Source organism: Macaca mulatta, chromosome 20 (assembly GCF_049350105.2).
Source record: "Macaca mulatta isolate MMU2019108-1 chromosome 20, T2T-MMU8v2.0, whole genome shotgun sequence".
Classification (NCBI taxonomy): Eukaryota; Metazoa; Chordata; class Mammalia; order Primates; family Cercopithecidae; genus Macaca; species Macaca mulatta.
This window is the reverse complement of record NC_133425.1, coordinates 29185001-29207166: the sequence shown is the minus strand read 5'-3', so window position 1 is coordinate 29207166 and position 22166 is coordinate 29185001. Positions and strand designations below refer to the sequence as shown.

Genomic DNA, 22166 nt, shown 5'->3' with positions numbered 1-22166 from the left:
AGTTACTTAGGAGGCGGAGGTGGGAGTATAGATCACTTGAGCCCTAGAGTTCTAGGCTGCAGTGAGCTTTGATCGTGCCACTGCACCCCAACCTGGGTGACAGAGTGAGACTCTGTTTCAAAATAACAATAATAGGCTGGGCATGGTGGCCCACACCTGTAATCCTAGCACTTTGGGAGGCTGAGGTGGGAGGCTCACTTGAGCCCAGGAGTTCCAGACCAGCCTGGGCATCATCGAGAGACCCCATCTCTACAAAAACGAAAATTAGTCAGGCATGGTGTTGCACGCTTCTAGTTCCAATGACTTAAAAGGCTGAGGTGGGAGGATCACCTAAATCCAGGGAGGTTGAGGCTGCAGTGAGCTGTGATCATACCACTGCACTCCAGCCTGTGTGACAGAGTGAGAACCTGTCTCAATAATAATGATAATTAATAATAAAAATAATAATATAAGGAGAATCAAAAGAAAACATGCAAATGGTTAACAGGTACATGAAAAACTGCTCAACACCACTAATCATCAGGGAAATGCAAATCAGAACTACAAGGAAGCTGGCATGGTGGCTCACGCCTGTAATCCCAGCAGTTTAGGAGGCTGAGGTGGGCGGATCACCTGAGGTCAGGAGTTTGAGGCCAGCCTTCTCAACATGGCAAAACTCCATCTCTACTAAAAATACAAAAATTAGCTGGGCATGATGGTGCACGCATGTAATCCCAGCTACTCGGGAAGCTGAGGCAGGAGAATCGCTTGAACCCAGGAGGGGGAGGTTGCAGTGAGCTGAGGTTGTGCCACTGCACTCCAGCCTAGGCTGCAGAGCAAGACTCTGACTCAAAAACAAAAAACCACACAATGAGATATTATCTTACCTTAGTTAGAATGGCTGTTATTAAGAAGACAAAACATGACAGGTATTGGCAAGGATGCTAAGAGAAGGCAACTCTTGACTGGGCGTGGTGGCTCACGCCTATAATCCCAGCACTTTGGGAGGCTGAGGTGGGTGGATCACCTGAGGTCGGGAGTTCGAGAGCAGCCTGACCAACATGGAGAAACCCCATCTCTACTAAAAATACAAAATTAGCCAGGAGTGGTGGTGCATGACTGTAATCCCAGCTACTCAGGAGGCTAAGGCAGAAGAATCGCTTGAACCCTGGTGGCGGAGTCTGCGGTGAGTCAAGATTGTGCCATTGCAACCTGGGCAACAAGAGTGAAACTCCTTCTCAAAAAAAAAAAAAGAGAGAAGGGAACTCCTACACACTGTTGGTGGGAATGTAAGTTAGTACAGCCACTATTGAAAACAATATGGAGATGTCTCAAAAAACCCAAAATAGAACTACAATAGAACTACCATGTGGGCCGGGCGGTGGCTCACACCTGTAATCCCAGCACTTTGGGAGGCCGAGGCTGGTGGATCACCAGAGGCCAGAAGTTCACGATCAGCCTGGCCAACATGGTAAAACCCCGTCTCTACTAAAAATACAAAATTTAGCTGGGCCTGATGGAGGGTGAGGCCCACATGGTAGTTCCTACTCGAGAGGCTGAGGCAGGAGAATCACTTGAACCCAGGAGGCAGAGGTTGCAGTGAGCTGAGACCCGGGCATTGCACTCCAACCTGGATAACATAAGCAAAACTCAGCCTCAAAAAAAAAAAAAAAACAAAACAAAACAAAGAACTACCATGTGATCCAGCAATCCCACTACCTGGAGTTTATCCAAAGGAAAAGAAATCAGTATATAAAAAAGATAACCTGCATCTCTGTGTTTACTGTAGAGCCATGTTTGCAATAGCAAATATATGGAATCAACCTAAGTGTTGATCAGTGGACAAATGAATAAAGAAAACATGATACATATACACAGTGGAATTCAGCCATAAAAAAATGAAATCATGTTTACAGCATGGATGGAACTGGAGGTCATTATGTTAAGTGAATAAGCCAGACACAGAAAGGCAAATATCACATGTCCTCACTTACATGTGGGAGCTAGAAAAGCTGATCTCACAGATGTGGAGAGTAGAATGATATCAGAGATTGGAAGGGTGTATGTGGGTGGGAGAGGTGGATGAAGAGAAGTTGGGTAATGGGTACAAACGTATACTTAGGAAGAAGGGATAACTTGTAATGTTCAATAGCAGAGTAGGGTGACTGTAGTTAACAAAGTACTGTAAATTTCCATAGCTAGAAGAGAGGACTTGAAATTTTCCCAACACATAGAAATGTTAAATACTCAAGGTGATTGATACCTTAAATATCCTGACTTGATTACTGTACATTCTATGTATGAAGCAAAGCAAAACATCACATGAACTCCATAAATATGTAAAAATTTTGTGTATCAATACATTAATTTTTTTTGTTTTCCTTTTCTTTTCTTTTTTTTTTTGAGACAGAGTCTTGCTCTGTCGCCCAGGCTAGAGTGCAATGGCGCGATCTCGGCTCACTGCAACCTCTGCCTCCCAGGTTCAAGTCATTCTTGTGCCTCAGCCTCCTGAGTAGCTGGGATTACAAGCTTCCAACTCCACACCCAGCTAATTTTTGTATTTTTAGTACAGACGGGGTTTTGCCATGTTGGCCAGGTTGGTCTTGAACTCCTGACCTCAGGTGATCCTCCCACCTTGACCTCCCAAAGTGTTGGGATTACAGGCGTGAGTCACTGTGCCTGGCCCAATTTTTTTTTTCTTTTTGGGACAGGGTCTCGCTCTGTCGTCCAGGTTGGAGTGCAGTGGCATGATCTTGCTCACTGCAACCTTTGCTTCCTGGGTTCAAGAAATTATTATGCCTCAGCCTTCTAAGTAGCTGGGACTACAGGTGTGCACCACCAGACCTGGCCAATGTTTGTATTTTTAGCAGAGATTGGGTTTCACCATGTTGCCACACTGGTTTCTAACTTCTGGCCTCAAGCAATCTGCCCACTTCAGCCTCCCAAAGTGCTGGATTACAAGTGTGAGCAACTGGGCCGGGCCTAAATTAAATATTTTCAAAATTTAAAAAATACTGATTTTTTTTTTTTTTTTTTTTTGAGACGGAGTCTGGCTCTGTCGCCCGGGCTGGAATGCAGTGGCCGGATCTCAGCTCACTGCAAGCTCCGCCCCCCGGGTTTACGCCATTCTCCTGCCTCAGCCTCCCGAGTAGCTGGGACTACAGGCGCCCGCCGCCTCGCCCGGCTAGTTTTTTGTATTTTTTAGTAGAGACGGGGTTTCACCATGTTCGCCAGGATGGTCTCGATCTCCTGACCTAGTGATCCGCCCGTCTCGGCCTCCCAAAGTGCTGGGATTACAGGCTTGAGCCACCGCGCCCGGCAAAAAATACTGATTTCTAAGGGTATATTTTTCCTTATTCAATTTCTACACTATTCACCACGTGGAGTGCAGTGAAGCAGTTCCAGAACTCAAAGTAATAATATAAGCATATTAATATTTAATTATTAACAATTAATAATTAATTTGTGCATATGAGATCAGCAGGATCTCAAAAAAAGTATTTCAGGTGAAAAACAGCAAGGGTAAGCCAGAAAATACAAAGAAATCTTGACTGGAAAGTCAGCAATAAAGAACACCATTGAATAAAAAGGAAGGCTTGATATACTAGGGCGGGCAGGGGAGCCAAGCAAGTAGATCCAGGGCCAGAAGGACAGCAGGGACCTGGTAGGCCTTGCTTGTTATCTCCAGCAAGCAGCCCCATGCTTAGCAAACAGTATTCTGCTTCCTGTGTGATTGCAGGTATATTCCAAATGTGGGGATGAAGGCAACTAGTACTTATAGTCCAACACCACTAGCCATGACGATGACCCATCTTGGCTGAAAAATAAATACCTTAAATCTAGGAAGCAGAGGATACAACCCAGGACAACAGGAAGGGGAGACCTCGTATGAGAAGAACTGAGGCCCAATCCAGTTTAGAGAGGAGACTGAAGGCTAAAGGAGGAAGGTTTCCAAAAAAAATTAGGATTCGAAAGTTGATGCTATCTTTGGTAATCTGGAACAACATAAAGAAGTAGAAATGGCGGGGCCGGGCGCGGTGGGTCACGCCTGTAATCCCAGCACTTTGGGAGGCTGAGGTGGGAGGATCACCTGAGGTCGGGAGTTCGAGACCAGCCTGACCAACATGGAGAAACCCCGTCTCTACTAAAAATACAAAATTAGACGGGCATGGTGGCTCATGCCTGTAATCCCAGCTACTTGGGAGGCTGAGGCAGGAGAATCGCTTGAACCTGGGAGGCGGAGGTTGCGGTGAGCCGAGATTGCACCATTGCACTCCTGGGCAACAAGAGTAAAACTCCTTCCCCCCCAAAAAAAAAAAGAAAAAGAAAAAGAAAAAAGTAGAAATGGCCGAGAACGGTGGCTCATACCTGTAATCACAGCACTTTGGGAGGCCGAGGCAGAAGGATTGCTTGAGGCCAGGAATTCCAAAGCAGCCTGGGCAACATAGCAAGACCCTGTCTCTGTTTTAAAAATTTAAAATTAGTCAAGCATGGGGTGTGCGCCTGTGGTCCCAGCTACTCGGGAGGCTGAGGTGAGAAGATCGCTTCAGCCCGGGAGGTCGAGTCTGCAGCGAGCTAGGATCGCACTGCTGCATTCCACCCTGGGCCACAGAACAAGACCCTGTCTCAAAACAAACAAAAAATAAATTTATGTATGTTAGCAACAACTACAATGTAATTTAAGACTTCCCCATTCCGATTCCATCCTCACCAAGCACGTTCTTTCGCCTGCAGCTTCAGTCTAGAGCCTGAGCGAGCCGAGCTGCGGATGCCAGGGGCTGGGTGGACTCCGCAGCTAAACTCCTATTGTAAAACACACACCTGCTTCTACCGCGGATGTACACATGGTTTTCCAGGGTGTGCGCGTCTTCCCAAGGGATCTGGGGACCAGATTCCAGCTCCTGCCATTGGGAGGCACGGTAAGAGCCCGTAGGGGACACAATTCTGAGCACCGCAGATACCGAGGTCCCCGCTGCGCTCCAGTCAACAGAGGCTTCAGGACGGCGGAGTCCTTTCAAACGCCCGCCAGTCCCAGGCCAATCACTGCGCAGATTCTTCCGGGATCGTCGCCAATCATCGGCCGTTGCGTCTTGCGGGTAAAGAGGGGTAAGTGAAGCTTCGGGCCCGTCCATCTTTCTTGAAGGCAAGAAGCCTCTCTTCTACTTCCCAGACATCCCGCCTTGCCCACCAGAAAAAGCATCCGAAGCAGGTTTATTTAAGGGCAAGTGGGACGATGAGGCCAGAGGAGTCAGAAAGGCTCCATATTTGATATGGTCAAAGAATGGCGCCCTTAAGAGCAGCCTGTGACAATTGAAGCTAGGTGGTCGCCATATTTTCTGAAGGCACCTTCCGGGTCCCTTAACCCGGGTGTCTATGTCCAAGCGGCCATGAAGTGAATAAACACTGAGGAATTATATTTGTCCCTATCAGAATCCTCGAATCCCTAGCAGCCAGTCCCTGCTAATTCGGTTGCCTCGGCTGCGTTCGGACGCCACGGCTGGGCGGGGCCGCCCTTCCTGTGGACAACGACAGCTGAGGCCGGGAGCGGGGAGACGGCGGCCCCAGGGACCTGGCGGCCGCCGATCGGGGCTGCAAGGCCCCATGGCGCCGCCCCCAGCCCCGCTCCTGGCGCGGAAGCCTGGGGAGACCCGGCCTGGTTGCAGGAAGCCCGGGGCTGTGAGCTTCGCGGACGTGGCCGTGTACTTCTCCCCGGAGGAGTGGGGCTGTCTGCGGCCCGCGCAGAGGGCTCTGTACCGGGACGTGATGCGGGAGACCTACGGCCACCTGGGCGCGCTCGGTGAGAGCCCCGGGTCCGAGCCCCCTCCTCCTTTACTGGGTTCACAGGGGAGATGATGTGGAAGGGCCGAGAGAACTGTGAGCCCTAACCCCGCACTCTTGCGCCAACACCAGCAGCCACCTCCCGTTCCCAGGGCTTCAGGTACCCCCTCGGGAGTGTTTTCACCCGCATCCACTTCATTCAGGCAGCAGCACTGCACCCCGGTCCAGGTTGAGTATAAGCTCCGAGGGGGTGCCCTCAGCCTGGAGGGGAATGCCAACTCCCCACGATGGCCTCTCAGGCCCGTGCTGTGATCCCTGTTCTCTCCCAGGATTCCCAGGCCCCAAACCAGCCCTTATCTCTTGGATGGAACAGGAGACTGAGGCTTGGAGCCCCGCCGCCCAGGATCCTGAGAAGGGGGAAAGACTGGGAGGAGCTCGGAGAGGTGAGGGATAGTCCCGGGTCCTCCCCCCCCACTTGATTTTCCAAGGCTTCCTGTCTAGCAGAGTTTCCTTTCAGGCCCCCACTTCCAGCATCCTTAAAGAAATTCAACTGTGTTGGGTACTAGAGGAGTAAAGAAGGCAGACCTGGTACAAAGTTTTCAGAACATAGGACAGCGGTCCTGTGGGGACTGGGAGCCCAGTCCAACATGCTTGTGCTTCCAGATTTCTCTCATTCTCTCTCTCTCTCTTTTTTTCTTTTTTTTTGAGAGGGAGTCTCACTCTGTAGCCCAGGCTGAAGTGCAGTGGTGCTATCTCGGCTCATGGCAACCTCCGTCCCCTGGGTTCAAACGATTCTCCCACCTCAGCCTCCAGAGTAGCTGGAATTACAGGCACACGCCACCACGAGCAACTAATTTTTGTATTTTTAGTACAGACGGGGTTTCATCATGTTGGCCAGGGTGGTCTCGAACTCCTGATCTCATGTGACCTGCCCGCCTCGGCCTCCCAAAGTGCTGGGATTAAAGGCCTGAGCCACTGTGCCAGGCCAGCTCATTCTCTCTCTTTCAGGAATAACTAAAACTCCCCAAGATTGGAAGTGCCTTCAGGTCTACCTTTCACATTCCTCAAGTGAGGCAAAGTGGCACGAGAAAAAATACCCAGTCATTGACAAGTTGGCTTTTCTCCCTTCACCATCCCCCAGTAGAGTGACCTTGAGCAAATGTTTCCTCATCTATAAAAGAGTCTTACCTTACAAAAAATGGAGAAACCACACTAATAATAGCCACTGCTTGGCCAGGTGCGGTGGGTCATGCCTGTAATCCCAGCACTTTGGGAGGCTGAGGCGGGTGAATCACCTGAGGTCAGGAGTTCAAGTGCAGCTTGGCCAACATGGTGAAACCCTGTCTTTACTAAAAATACAAAAATTAGCTGGGCGTGGTGGTGAGCTCCTGTAATCCCAGCTACTTGGGAGGCTGAGGCAGGAGAATCACTTGAACCTGGGAGGTGGAGGTTGCAGTGAGCTGAGATCTTTCCACTTCACTCCAGCCTGGGTGACAGAGTGAGACTCTGTCTCAAAAATAAATAAATAAATAAATAAATAAATAAATAAATAAATAAATGCCCCTGCTTCCTGAGCACTTACTAAGTGCTTAACATGCATCTACTAAGCTAACCCAGCAATGCTGTGAAGTGAAAAGCCGTTATTATTCCAATTTGATGCATAAGGAACCAAGGCTCAGATAAGTCACTTTCAGGAGATCGAATCCTGTTTACCTTGTTCTAAAGCCTGTGTGTTAATCACTGGACAGAACTTCTCTGGCACTGCCTTAAGTGAAAAGCATTCTATAACCTGAGACAGTCTGTGCAGAAGTGTTTGTAAGTGTAACTTAATTCCGGTTTCCCAGGAGATGCCCCAAACAGGAAGGAAGAGAAACCCGAGGAAGTTCCAAGAGCCAAAGGGCCTAGAAAGGCTCCTGTGAAGGAGAGTCCTGAAGTGCTGGTGGAATGCAACCCTGACCCAGCTATCAGCGTGGCCCCGGCACGGGCACAGCCACCCAAAAATGCTGCCTGGGACCCGACCACAGGAGCACAGCCCCCGGCACCCATGCCCAGCGTGGATGCTCAGGCCGGCCAGCGGCGCCATGTGTGCACGGACTGCGGCCGCCGCTTCACCTATCCCTCGCTGCTGGTCAGCCACAGGCGCATGCACTCCGGGGAGCGGCCCTTCCCCTGCCCCGAGTGTGGCATGCGCTTCAAGAGGAAGTTCGCAGTGGAAGCGCACCAGTGGATCCACCGCTCCTGCTCTGGGGGGCGGCGGGGCCGGAGACCTGGGATCCGGGCTGTGCCTCGGGCCCCCGTCCGAGGTGACCGGGACCCGCCTGTGCTCTTCCGGCACTACCCAGACATCTTCGAGGAGTGCAGCTGAGCAGCACCGCAGGCTGGAGTTGAGCCTGACCTTGGCACGAAGGACTGACGGAGCCCTGAGGTGGGCCACTGAGTCGGGGACTCCGAAACTGAAATTCATGCCCTGGACTTTCCTCAAGGATCCCTCAAGTTTCCAACTTGTAAAAAGAAAAGTGCCTGTAAAGATTCGAATAGATTAGACTTGCCACCCCTCTCCCCAGTCTTTTGTAAAAAAAGAAAAAAAAAAAAAAAAAAGAAGAGAGTGAGATCCTGGACTCATTTCAAAGTGTTATCTGAAGATCAGGTGCAACAGAGACCTTTCCCCCATCTGAGGAACTAGCCACTCCTTATCTACTTCAAATGCAGATGCTGAGGGGGGACCAAGACCTGGGGAGGGGACCTACATGGAGGGCGTTGTCAAGCCCTGGCTAATTGTCATCAGCAGGGGACCCAGATACTGGAGTGGATGGGAATAGAATAAATGCAGGTGGCACAAGTCCAGCCTTTGTTGGGAGGCCAAGGTGGGAGGATCGCTTGAGGCCAGGAGTTCAGACCAGCCTGAGCAACATTGTGAAATCCTATCTCTAGGAAAAAAAAAATGAACCAGGCGTAGTGGCACATTGTGCCTGTGGTCCCAGCCACTTGGGAGGCTGAGGCAGGAAGACTGCTTGAGCCCAGGAGTTCAAGGCTACAGTAAGCTATGATTGTGCCACTGTACTACAGCCTGGGCAACAGAGTAAGACTTCATTTCTTTTCTTTTTTTTTTTTTTCTTTTTGAGACAGGGTCTCACTTTGTCACCCAGAGTGGAGTACAGTGGTGCCATCTCAGCTCACTGCAACCTCTGCCTCCTGGGTTCAAGCAATTCTCCTGCCTCAGCCTTCTGAGTAGCTGGGATTACAGGTGCGTGCCATATGCCACTGCGCCTGGTCAAGACTCCATTTCTTAAAAGAAAAAAAAAAAAAAAAGCTGGCGTGGTGGCTCATGCCTGTCATCCTAGCACTTTGGGAGGCCGAGGTGGGCAGATCACCTGAGGTCAGGAGTTCAAGACCAGCCTGGCCAACATGGTGAAACCCCATCTCTACTAAAATACAAAAATTAGCTGGGCATGATGGTGGGTGCCTGTAATCCTAGCTACTCAGGAGGCTGAGATGGGAGAATTGCTTGAACCCGGGAGTTGGTGGTTGCAGTGAGCCGAGATTGCGCCACTGCACTCCAGCCTGGGCAGCTGAGTGAGATTCCATCTCAAAAAAACAAAACAAAACAAAACAAAAACTAGTCTCTGCAACTTCCCCCAGGCACAGCCGGTAAGACACGTGACCTCCCTGAGTCTCAGTGCCTCCTCTGTAAAATGAGGATGAATAATATCTACCTCAAAGGGTTACCGTGGAGGCTGACATTTTAACAAGATGTATGATATAGTAATTGTGCAATATACATTTGTTGAAAAAGTGAATTACTGTGGATGGTCTACACTTTAGAAAGTGTAAAGAGGCCTGCCAAGGAGCCAGGGCATGGATATCAATAACCATATTTGCAGATAAGTAAACTGAGACTCAGAGAGATGACGTGGTACTCTCAAGGTTTCACGGCCATATGGCAGCATGGCTGGAAATGAAAACAGAGCCCAGATGTCTCTACCACTTCCTCTGAGAAGTCAGATTCTGACAGAAAACGGGCTGGGAACTTAGGATGCGGGTCCCAGCCCAGCCTGGTCGGGGGAGTGTGAGCAGAAAACTGAGAGTCCCAGCAAGTGCCCCTTTTCTTGTCCTTTCCTTTTCTCTGTCCTTCTCTTTTCTTGAGATAGAGTATCACTCTGTCACCCAGGCTGGAGTGCAGTGGTGTTAACATGGCTCTCTATAGCCTTGACCTCCTGGGTTCAAGCGATCCTCCCACCTTGGCCTCCCAAAGTGCTGGGATTACAGGTGTGAGGCACCTCACCTGGCCAGTTTTTACTTAGAAGGCACAGTCAGGCTGGGTGTGGTGGCTCACGCCTGTAATCCCAACACTTTGGGAGGCCGAGATGGGAGGATCTCTTGAGCTCAGGCATTTGAGACCAGTTTGGGCAACATAGTGAGGCCCCCATCTCTACAAAAACAAAAATCAGCCAGGTGTAGTGGCACGTGCCTATAGCCTCAGCTACTTAAGAGGCTATGGCAGGAGGATCACTTGAGCCAGGGAGACTGAGGCTGCAGTGACCCATGATTGCGCCACTGCACTCCAACGTGGGTGACAGAGTGAGACTCTGTCTCAAAACAAACAGAAAAAAAAAAGAAGGACAATTGGCAGTTAGTGACTGTGTGTTGACTGCCTTCTGTTGAAGGGACTGTGCTAGGTAATAAGAGAATTCCAAGATGAGGAAAGCTGACCCCATTCATTCATTCATTCAGTCATTCATTCAGCAAACACCCTCTTCAGGCTTCTGTGGGTTTTTGTGCTGGGCTCCAGTGATACAGCTGTGTCAGGGCCCACATTCAATGTGGGAAGAGAGTAACTGGAGCTATGACAGAGGAAGCCCAGAGGCACCACCTCACCCAGGCTGGTTGGTGATATGCCAAGAAATGCTCCTGGGAGGAGATGGCTGTGCTTCCCATAGCCTACAAATTGGTGTTAAGGGAGATTTTCAGGCAGAGGAAACAGCAAAGAAATCTTGCTTTATAGAACAAAAGACACTTTGGGAGGCTGAGGCAGGCGGATCACTTGAGGTCAGGAGTTCAAGACCAGCCCAGCCAACATGGTGAAACCCTGTCTCTACTAAAAATACAAAAATTATCTGGGCATGGTGGTGGGCACCTATAATCCCACCTACTCGGGAGGCTGAGGCAGGAGAACCGCTTGAAACCGGGAGGCGGAGGTTGCAGTGAGCTGAGATCAGGCCACTGCACTGCAGCCTGGGCAACAGAGTGAGACACTCTATCTCAAAAAGAAAACAAAGCAAAACAAAAAAACAAAGAATGGGAGACAGATGCAGCCGAGAATTGGGGTCAAATATGGGAGGGCCACAGATTCCAGCAGAGGAGCTTGAGATCCATTCTGTAGCACTGAGGAGCCACAGAAAGTTCTTGAGCAAGTGCAGTGCTGTTTGCCAGGTGCCATCAGAAAATATCTTTGCAAAGCAGTGTGGGTGTGACCTGGTTGGGGGACAGAGCTAGACACTAGAGATCTGTTGGGCATTTTTTCCTAAGTGAGGGTCATCAGGAGCTGGGACCAAGGTGGTGACCTCGGAATTAGGAAGAAAGACACTCATGAGAGCCTTCTGACATAGAATCTGCAGCTCAGTGACTGACAATATGAGCCAGTAAGACTCAGAGGTTCCAGTATGGAGAGCCGGAGCCAGGGGGCTCCGGTGCCCACCAAGGGGCTATCAGGGTGAAGGCCAAGGGTGACCCGTTCTGGGGAGCAGTGGGGCCAAGGAGAAGGTGCAGCTGGAGAGAGGAGGCCCTGCCAGTGAGGGAGGAGCAGAACCAGGCGAAGTGTGTCAAGCAGGGTTCAGAGGCTTGGGGCTGGGGTTGGGGACAGTAGGGGGTAGAGACGTTTCCAAAGAGAGGAAACAGCAAGTGGGATGCTCCAAGCTAGGGATGAGTTCCCTCAAGGTGCAGAAAGGACATCTGTGGCTGTGCAGAGACACCAAGTGGAGAAGATTGACAGATGGGCTTAGGGAGAGGGAGGAGCTTCCATAAGGCTCTCGCTTCCCATGATGCTAAGTTTCTTTACTTTCTTCTCTTTCTAACCCCTGACCCCACACCACATCTTCTTTCTTTCTGATAGGGTCTCGCTCTGTTTTCTGGGCTGGAGTGCAACGGTGCAATCATGGCTCACTGTAGGCTTGATCTCCCAGGCTCAAGTCATCCTCCCACTTCAGCCTCCCAAGTAGCTAGGACTACAGGTGCACACCACCGCACTCAGCTAATTTTTTTTCCAGACAGGGTCTCACTGTGTTGCCCAGGCTGGTCTCAAACTCCTGGGCTCAAGAAGTCCTCCTGCCTCGGCCTCCCAAAGTGCTGGGATTACAGGTGTGAGCCACTGCACCCGGCTCCATGATTCTCAGTATGTTGGGACATCACTAGGTTGTCTTTGTTTTTGTTTTGTGGTCAAATATACATAATATAAAATTTATTGGCCAGGCATGGTGGCTCACACCTGTAATCCCAGCACTTTGGGAGGCTGAGGTGGGCGGATCATGAGGTCAGGAGATCGAGACTACCCTGGCAAACACATGGTAAAACCCTGTCTCTACTAAAAATACAAAAAAAATAGCCGAGTGTGGTGGCGGGTGCCTGTAGTCTCAGCTACTTGGGAGGCTGAGGCAGGACAATCGCTTGAACCTGGGAGGCGGAGCTTGCAGTGAGCTGAGATCGCGCCACTGCACTCCAGCCTGGGCGACTGAGCGAGACTCCATCTCAAAAAAAATATATATCTTTTAGACTATTTTTGAGTATACAGTACAGTTCAGTGGCAAAATGTGTAATAGTACTGTTGTAGAACCATCACAGCCCTTCATCTCCAATTTTTTTTTTCTTTCTGAGACAGAGGAGTCTTACTCTGTCACCTAGGCTGGAATACAGTGTTGGCATCTCAGGTCACTGCAACCTCTGCCTCCTGGGTTCAAGCAATTCTCCTGCCTCAGCCTCCTGAGTAGCTGGGATTACAGGCGCTCGCCACCATGCCCAGCTAATTTTTTGCATTTTTAGTAGAGACAAGGTTTCACCATGTAGGCCAGGCTAGTCTCCATCTCCTGACCTTGTGATCCACCTGCCTCGGCCTCCCAAAGTGCTGGGATTACAGGCGTGAGATACTGTCTGGCCCGGAAAGATTTTTTAAATGTGAAAAAATTATTTTAGAGATGGGGTCTCACTGTCGCCCAGGCTGGAGTGCAATGGCATGATCGTAGCTCACTGCAGCCTCAAACACCTGGGCTCAGGCAATCCTCCTGCCTCAGCCTCCCAAAGCACTAGGACTACAGACATGTGGTACAGACATGCGCTACCGCGCCAGGCGGACTACATTTCTTTTTTTTTTTTTTTTTTTGAGACGGAGTCTCGCTCTGTCACCCAGGTGGGAGTGCAGTGGCCGGATCTCAGCTCACTGCAAGCTCCGCCTCCCGGGTTCACGCCATTCTCCTGCCTCAACCTCCCGAGTAGCTGGGACTACAGGCGCCCGCCACCTCGCCCGGCTAGTTTTTCGATTTTTTAGTAGAGACGGGGTTTCACCAGGTTCGCCAGGATGGTCTCGATCTCCTGACCTTGTGATCCGCCCGTCTCGGCCTCCCAAAGTGCTGGGATTACAGGCTTGAGCCACCGCACCTGGCCTACATTTCTTTATTGAAGGCTGCCCTGAACCTTAAATTTGCCAAAGGGGACCGTCAAGGGGAATAGAGAATGCTGCTTTTTTTTCCCCCATAGAGCGTTTCATGGGAATACTGTTCTGCAGAATACACCCTGAGAATGCTGAAGCCAGACATAATTTTTTTTTTTCCCAAGACAGAGTCTTGCTCTGTCACCCAGGCTGGAGTGCAGTGGCACGATCTTGGCTCACTGCAACCTCTGCCTCCCAGATTTAAGCAATTATCCTGCCTCAGCCTTCAGAGTAGCTGGGATTACAAACGCACACCACCACGCCCAGCTAAGTTTTGTATTTTTAGTAGAGACGGGGTTTCTATTAAACCCCATCACTGCACTCATGGCTAACACACAGTGAAACACACGGTTAGCCAGAGTGCAGTGTTGGCCAGGCTGGTCTTGAACTCCTGACCTTGATCCACCCACCTCAGTCTCCCAAAGTGCTGGGATTACAGGCATGAGCCACAGCACCTGACCCAAGGAGGAACATAATTAAGATCATGAAGCTGAGTCAGTGGCAGAAGTAGACCTGGAACCCAAATCTCCTATTTCCCAGGCACTGCCCTTCCTGTTTATACTACACCAGGCTGCAGTGACAGATGGACGGCAAAGGCAAAAGGCTGGAGCCCCACAGGGCAGCTAGGAGGCCCCCGGCCTAACTCAGCAAGGGCCTGAGCAAGAGCGGACAGCGGTGAGAGATGCTACAGGGAACCGTTTGTGAAATGCCTGTCACCCATCCTGGACAATTTCATACACTTCCTAGATACCTGAACGACCCCCCATTACATGACCTCTAAACAACCTTCTTACTTATGTTTAGTACTTACCATCATCTGTCATTTATATTTTTCTTCTTTACATTTATTTATTTATTTATTTAGAGACTGAATTTCACTCTTGTTGCCCAGGCTGAAGTACAATGGCACAATCTCGGCTCACTGCAACCTCCGCCTCCCAGGTTCAAGCAATTCTCCTGTCTCAGCCTCCTGAGTGGCTGGGATAACAGGTGCATGCCACAATGTCCAAAAAAAATTTTCGTATTTTTTGTATAGACGGGGTTTCATCATATTCCTCAGGCTGGTCTCAAACTCCCAACCTCAGGTGATCCACTGGCCTCGGCCTCCCAAAGTGCTGGGATTACAGGTGTGACCCACTGTGACTGGCCTTATTTATTATTATTGTTTTTTGAGATGGAGTCTCACTCTGTGGCCCAGGCTGGAGTGCAGTGTGCAATCTCCGCTCACTGCAACCTCTGCCTCCCAGGGTCAAGCGATTCTCCTGCCTCAGTGTCCTGAGTAGCTGGTACTACAGACACATGACACCATGCCCATCTAATTTTTGTATTTTTAGTAGAGACAGGGTTTCATCATGTTGGTCAGGCTGGTCTCAAACTCCTGACCTCAAGTTATCTGCCTGCCTCGGCCTCTCAAAGTGTATATTTATCCTCTTTACATTTATATGGCAGTGTGGTAACCTACCCTAAAATCCTACCTCTCTAGTTGATGAGGTTTTGCCTTCAATAATTTGAGGCATTCCAGCCTGGCTTCTGGGGTCAGTAAGCTGAGATCGCGCCATTGCACTCTGGCCTGGGGGACAAGAGCAAGACTCCCTCTCAAGAGTAGAGAGTAGCCGGGCGCGGTGGCTCAAGCCTGTAATCCCAGCACTTTGGGAGGCCAAGACAGGCGGATCACGAGGTCAGGAGATCGAGACCATCCTGGCTAACACGGTGAAACCCCGTCTCTACTAAAAAATACAAAAAAAAAACTAGCCGGGCGAGGTGGCGGGCGCCTGTAGTCCCGGCTACTCCGGAGGCTGAGGCAGGAGAATGGCGGGAACCCAGGAGGCAGAGCTTGCAGTGAGCTGAGATCCCGCCACTGCACTCCAGCCTGGGTGACAGAGCGAAACTCCGTCTCAAAAAAATAAAATAAAATAAAATAAAAAAATAAGAGTAGAGAGTAGAGGCCAGGTGCAGTGGCTTATGCCTGTAATCCCAGCACTCTGGGAGGCCCAGGCAGGTGGATCTCCTGAGGTCAGGAGCTCGAGACCAGCTTCGCCAACATGGTGAAACCCTGTCTCTACTAAAGATACAAAAAATTAGCCGGGCATGGCGGCAGGCGCCGTATTCCCAGCTACTCAAGAGGCTGAGGCAGAAGAATCGCTTGAACCCGGGAGGCAGAGGTTGCAGTGAGTCAAGATCGCGCCATTGCACTCCAGCCTGGACAACAAGAGCTAAACTCTGTCTCAAAAAAAAGAAAAAGAAAAAAAGAGAGCGAGAGAGTGTAGAGTGGAATAGAATAGAATAGAAAAAATTAAAAATATAATAAATAAAACACAATAATAAAATAAAGACTGGGTCACTGAGTGGGCCTCCTCGAAGTGCCTCCTCTAAGGGACTGGGAAGGGGACGTCAAGCCCTTGGTCGAGAATCTTGGACCGGTTTCCCCTCCCCTGTAGCCCTTGCTGACAACTGCCTGAGCCCAGGTCGAAGCGGCTGCATCCATCTTAACTACGGCAAGAGGCGCTGCCAAGGCCGCCTGAGAGGAACAGCAAGAGGAGACGTTTCCAGCAGGAACAAACCAGGTCAGCAACACCAGATCGATATTCAAGCTATTCAATGCCTTTCTCTAAAATGAAGAGAAGCTGGACTATCGACAGCCATCTCTTCTAAGAGGGCCTTCATTTTTCTGGACTCTGGAACCACTGAGTTGCTCGCTGTCCTCTCTAGTCCCCACCCGAAGCTACTTCCGGTCGTCGAGGCGTCCGTGGAGCCCCCTGCACCCCACTCCCAGGGCAAATTCCCAGTGTCCCTCCAGGAGCCGCCCAGTCACTGGCCGCGCTCATGGCTCCAAGCCAATGTACCTGGGGAGGCGGAAGGGACGGAGACTGGGAAAGAGTCCGCGGGCCGAGAGCTCTGCGGAAACGGCCGACTGCCTCTTCCTGGCACAGTGGCGGTGTCTGCGGTATAGGGATGTTTGCGTCCTGATCCCGGATGCGATGCCTCGACCTGCGGCCTCCTAGATGCGCTCAGCGGCGCCCGCCCCACCCGGATCCCCGAAAAGGGAAAGAAGTGGCTCTCCTCACTTATGGGGCAGGTTAACCCGTTTCTTGAGATCCCCGCCAGATCACCATCCTTCCAGGCTCCTCCACAGGGCCTCCCCCGGACCTCCTGTAAAACGTTCACAGCCTGGTATACTGATATATTCTGAGTTAAAAACAGAGAAATTGTAGTTTCAGACGGAGCAATCCGACCTGTTTCTTCTGCATGCAGCATGCCAGAAACCTTACTCTGGGGGAATATCCTTCTGTACCAGGGCAAGAAAACAGCCTTCAGAGGCCACAAGGGACCAGAATAAACATAGGTAACAAAGTAGTCTGTATGTTGCACCTACTTGACACCCCCCCATACATATTCTAGCTACTCACTGCCCTAGCTAAATTTTCTTTGTCCTGTCATTTATTTTTTTCCTTTTATTACTTCTTTCTTCTGAGAGAGAGTCTCGCTCTGTAGCCCAGGCTGGAGTGCAGTGGCAGGATCTCGGCTCACTACAACCTCTGCCTGCCAGGTTCAGGCTATTCTACCTCAGCCTCCTAAGTAGGTGGGACTACAGGCACGGGCCACCACGCCTGGCTAATTTTTGTATTTTCAGTAGAGATGGGGTTTCACCATGTTGGCCAGGATGGTCTCGATCTCTTGACCACTCATGATCCGCCCGCCTCGGCCTCCCAAAGTGCCGGGATTACAGGTGTGAGCCACCGGGCTGGCCCTCTTTTCTTTTTTTTCAAACGAAGTCTCTCTCCCACCCAGGCTGGAGTGTAGTGGCGTGATCTCGGCTCACTGCCACCTCTGCCTCCCAGGTTCAAGTGAGTCTCCTGCCTCAGCCTCCCGAGTAGCCGGGATTACAGGCACCCACCACCCCCTCGCCCCCAGCTAACCTTTTTAAAATTATTATTAGTAAGCACGGGGTTTCCTGACCTCAAGTGATCCACCCACCTTGGCCTCCCAAAGTGATGGGATTACAGGCATGAGCCACCACATCTGCCCACTTAAATTTTATTGTTCTTTGTCTAAGAAACATAAAAGCACCTGGCTTTGGGCACTTTTTCTGACTTCCCTCTCTTGTGAAGATCCCCATGTACATGTAAAACTAATACAATTTGTATAATTTTCTCGTTTGTCCACTGTCAATTCATTTTTTCTTATTTTACTTTATTATTTATTTATTTATTTATTTTTGAAGATATGGTTTCACTAACTTGCCCAGGCTGATCTCATACTCCTGGGCTCAAGGGATCCTCCTGCCTTTGCTTCCCAGTAGCTAGGATTACAAGCGATTCTCAATCTGGGCCTAGATTCAACTAAAGAGCCCACTAAGAGCTAAAAGGCGGTTAGAGGCGACTCTTACTCCCATACACAGTAAGGGAGGAGACCACCCCTCATACTGTCTTATGCCCAATTTCTGCCTCCAAAGAATGAAGAAGTAAAAACTAAAAGGCAGAAATGAAATCCATAAGCAGACAGCCCGGCGCCAGACCCTGGGCCTGGTAGTTAAAGATCGACCCCTGACCTAATCGGTTATGTTATCTATAGATTATAGACATTGTATAGAAAAGCACTGTGAAAATCCCTGTCCTGTTCTGTTCCATTCTAATTACCAGTGCATGCAGCCCCCAGTCATGTACCCACTGCTTGCTCAATTGATCATGACCTTCTCACGGGGACCCCCTTAGAGTTGTGAGCCCTTAAAAGGGACAGGAATTGCTCACTCGGGGAGCTTGGTTTTTGATACCTGAGTCTTGCTGATGCTCCTGGCCGAATAAAGCCCTTCCTTCTGGGCCAGGCGCGGTGGCTCAAGCCTGTAATCCCAGCACTTTGGGAGGCCGAGATGGGCGGATCACGAGGTCAGGAGATCGAGACCATCGTGGCGAACACGGGGTTTAGTAGAAACCCCGTCTCTACTAAAAAATACAAAAAAACTAGCCGGGTGAGGTGGCGGGTGCCTGTAGTCTCAGCTACTGGGGAGGCTGAGGCAGGAGAACGGCGTAAACCCGGGAGGCGGAGCTTGCAGTGAGCTGAGATCCGGCCACTGCATTCCAGCCTGGCGACAGATCTGGCAAGACTCCGTCTCAAAAAAAAAAAAAAAATAATAATAATAAAAGCCCTTCCTTCTTTAACTTAGTGTCTGAGGGGTTTTGTCTGCAGCTCATCCTGCTACATTTCTTGGTTCCCTGATCCCCCTTTGAGTTGTGAGCCCTTAAAAGGGACAGGAATTGCACACTCGGGGAACTTGGTTTTTGAGATGTGAGTCTTGCTGATGCTCCCGGCCGAATAAAGCCCTTCCTTCTTCAACTCGGTGTCTGAGGGGTTTTGTCTGCAGCTCCTCCTGCTACAACAGGACATGTATGAAGTCAAATGGAGCACAGAATAGGTCATCAGGAAGTGAGAGGGTGGTCTGGGGGAGAGTTGGCAACATTTACTGAGATAAAGACCCCAGGGGAAGCAGTTTGGGGCAAGAAAGGGATGAGTTGGGCTTGAGCAGAGGAGCCTTGGGCCATCCGCCCAGCGGCAGGATGTGAGGGGAGCTGAGAGCCCGGCTGCAGCTAGAGGGAGACCGGCGACTGGGAGACGTCCTGCACAGTAAATGGGAGAGGCTCCTAGAAGAGAGGACCCTCTGACTTTCTCAACCTTACCCTACTCTCCCCACTGCCTCTGCCATCAGGAAGATTCCAGAATTTCAGGCTCCAAGAAGCCTACAAGCCTACAGTCTCCTGTATCCACTCCTTTTTCTTTGTTTCTTTCTTTTCTATTTTTGAGTCGGAGTTTCGCTCTGTCGCCCAGGCTGGAGTGCCGTGGCGCAATCTTGGCCCACTGCAAACTCCGCCTTCCGCGTTCAAGCAATTCTCCTGCCTCAGCCTCCCCAGTTACTTGGATTATTTAGTCGAGACGGGGTTTCACCATGTTGGTGAGGCTGGTCTCGAAGTCCTGACCTCAGTTCCTCCGGCCTCGGCCTCCCAAACTGCTGATTACAAGCGTGAGCCACTGCGCCACGCCCACTCCATTGGTTTTTACACTCAACATTAGGAAGAGACTGCTGTCGCCCTGTTTCTGAGATAACAAGGACAAAACGAGGGAGTGATGAGCTGGAGACCAATTATAAAACGGTCTAGAGACGAAAACTAATGCCTGAGTTCAGTAAGGCCGAGAGGCCAGCTCCCTCCCAGGAGGCGCTTTCTTGTTGTTGCAGACCCGGGCGGAGCTCTCTGCTGCACCGCCTCGCTGGGCCGGGGACTAAACAAACGCGACTAGTTTTCAAGGCCGGCCCCTGTAGTCACCGCGGCCATTTTGGATGAGGGTACGGAGAGAACGCCGCCTGTACATACCGGGGACGTTGTCTTGGGCACGATTGCGTAGGGGCAAAGGTCGAGTACCCGCACCGCCGCCATTTTTTATGAGGGCATATTCCATTTCTGATTATACACCCGCTGCCATCGGCACCGTTAGTTTCCATGCTCTCTAGTGCGCCCTCGGGGGGCCCTAGAGACCTTCCTCCTTCCCTTGGGCCTGGCCGCGTAGGCTTTCTCGGACGCAGGAGGTTCCGAAGGCCCAAGCCAGGCCAACGGGAGGCAGCCGATCCGTAGTCGGGTTGACAGTCACCATGGTGCCGCCTCTGGCCCCGCTCCCTCCCCGGGACCCAAATGGGGCCGGACCCGAGTGGAGGGAGCCAGGGATTGTGAGCTTCGCGGACGTGGCCGTGTACTTCTGCCGGGAGGAGTGGGGCTGCTTGCGACCCGCGCAGAGGGCCCTGTACCGGGACGTGATGCGGGAGACCTACGGCCACCTGAGCGCGCTCGGTGAGAGCCCCTCCTGCTCACCTGGGCCCTGCGCCCCCACAGGCCCTGCCGCGCTTCTGGGAGCTGCGCGTGGAGTTGGGGACCCCGGGGCCGGGCAGGCGGCTTCCCCTCAGTGTGGGGTTTGCGTTCTTCTCCCCTAGGAATCGGAGGCAACAAGCCAGCTCTCATCTCCTGGGTGGAGGAGGAGGCCGAACTGTGGGGCCCCGCTGCCCGGGATCCGGAGACGAAATGTCCGACAGAAACGGACCCAGGTGGAGTATAGGGTGCTACTTCTCTGTTCCTGTCCCATCCCGGTATCCTCTGCCACCTGCAGCTACCTGCTTAGCAGTTTCCTCTCTCAACTGCCTTCTCAACTGCGACCAGGAGGCTGAGCCCCTGCCTGGCTCCCGGATGCAGTCGAGAAAGGAGCAGTGATGGGGTTCTGGGCCTGCCATAACCCGCCCCTGAGTCCTCACCTCTGTGTGGTCACTACACTCTTGGGGCTTTTTTTGGTGTTTTTGTTTTAGAGACAGGGTCTCGCTCTGTTGCCTAGGCTGAGTGCAGTGGCAGCCTCATAGCTCACTGTAGCCTGGAACTCCCAGGCTCAAGTAGTCCTCCCGCCTGGGCCTCCAGAGCAGCTAAGACTGTACAGGTGGTCACCACGAAGCCTGGGTAATTTTTTTTTTTTTTTTTTTAAAGACAAAGTTTTGCTCCATTGCCCAGGCTGGAGTGCAGTGGCGCCATCTGAGCTCACTGCAACCTTCCCCTCCCAGTTTCAAGTAATTATTCTGCCTCAGCCTCCCAAGTAGCTGGGATTACAGGTGCCCACCACCACGCCTCGGTAATTTTTAATTTTTATTTTATTTATTTTTTTATTTATTTTGAGACGGAGTCTTGATCTGTCTGTCGCCCGGGCTGGAGTGCTGTGGCGCGATATCGGCTCACTGCAAGCTCCGCCTCCTGGGTTCACGCCATTCTCCAGCCTCAGCCTCCCGAGTAGCTGGGACTATAGGCACCCGCCACTACGCCCGGCTAATTTTGTTTTTGTATTTTTAGTAGAGACGGGGTTTCACTATGTCACCCAGGCTGGTCTCGATCTCCTGACCTTGTGATCCGTCCGCCTCGGCCTCCTAAAGTGCTGGGATTACAGGCATGAGCCATGGCGCCCGGCCAATTTTTTGTATTTTTAGTAGAGACAGGGTTTCACTATGTCACCCAGGCTGGTCTAGAACTCCTGGGGTCAAGTGGTCCGCCTGCCTCGGACTCCCAAAGTGACCCACTGCGCCTGGCCTAATTTTTAAAAATTGTTATGTAATATATTTTAGAGACGGGGTCCTGGGTCTTGGTGTGTTGCCCAGGCTGGTCCTGAAATCCTAGACTGATGCTCCTTCTCTGCCTCCGAAAGCGCTGGGATTACCGCCTTGAGCCCCCACACCCAGTCTCTTAAGCTCTGTTGACTCTACCTCCACCTCAGGACCCACCCCTGCGGTTCACCTGCAGGCTGGTTCCTCTCTCCCCGCCTGCCCCCCTTTTTTTCCTTCATTTCTTGCCCTCAGCCTTTGCGGAGTGTCCAGCCCCACTGAAATTGGCCATGCCCACCTGGTTCTGCCTTTCTTGGTGCTGTTCCTGATGCCTGGAACATCCTCAGGTGTCCGCTCCTCCTTCTGGATCAGGCCCAGATGTTCATGTCATCTCTGCCTTTCCCCCGCAGTGACATTTCCCCAGCCCCGAGGCCGAGTGGACTGTTCCTTCCCTCCGTCCCGGCTCTGTCTGGCTCAGCAGCCGAGGAACAGGTGTCACTCCTCCATCTCCCAAGGGCAGCCGGGGGTCCAGCAGGCCTGTCCCTGCCCACGCGGGCTGTGGGATTCAAGGACCAGGATGAGCCGAGCCTGAACTGTCCC

At 51.3% G+C, this 22166-nt stretch overlaps 2 protein-coding genes and 1 long non-coding RNA gene across 13 annotated transcripts in view; all 3 read left to right on the top strand.

Annotated features, from left to right (window-relative positions):
- LOC144337990 (uncharacterized) overlaps nt 1-22166 on the top strand; it is a 129283-nt gene that overhangs the window by 99460 nt on the left and 7657 nt on the right. The window lies entirely within an intron of this gene.
- On the top strand, nt 4700-8368 carry ZNF688 (zinc finger protein 688). Of its 3 annotated transcripts, none has more exons than XM_077983274.1 (3): nt 4700-5085; nt 6087-6200; nt 7602-8368. In XM_077983274.1, exons 1-3 carry the CDS (start codon nt 4824-4826, stop codon nt 8120-8122), a joined length of 897 nt encoding a protein of 298 aa, XP_077839400.1. In that variant the 5' UTR covers nt 4700-4823; the 3' UTR covers nt 8123-8368.
- Nucleotides 19899-22166, top strand: part of ZNF764 (zinc finger protein 764) — a 14263-nt gene continuing 11995 nt past the window's right edge. For all 9 annotated transcript variants that reach the window (XR_013411636.1, XR_013411638.1, XR_013411635.1 and 6 more), the window contains exons 1-2: nt 19899-20286; nt 20427-20537. Coding sequence is in view for 2 of the 9 variants with exons in the window: in XM_077985854.1 (XP_077841980.1) it covers nt 20091-20286; nt 20427-20537 (307 nt within the window). In the remaining 7 variants the exon portion in view is untranslated. The remainder of the gene's footprint in view (nt 20287-20426; nt 20538-22166) is intronic.

Excerpts from the sequence above, each read along its gene's own strand:
- ZNF688 (XM_077983274.1), top strand. The coding sequence starts at position 4,824 with ATGGTTTTCCAGGGTGTGCGCGTCTTCCCAAGGGATCTGGGGACCAGA. Across the intron at positions 5,086-6,086 it reads CGTCTTGCGGGTAAAGAGGG|GATTCCCAGGCCCCAAACCA; the intron begins GTAAGTGAAGCT and ends GTTCTCTCCCAG. Across the intron at positions 6,201-7,601 it reads ACTGGGAGGAGCTCGGAGAG|GAGATGCCCCAAACAGGAAG; the intron begins GTGAGGGATAGT and ends CCGGTTTCCCAG.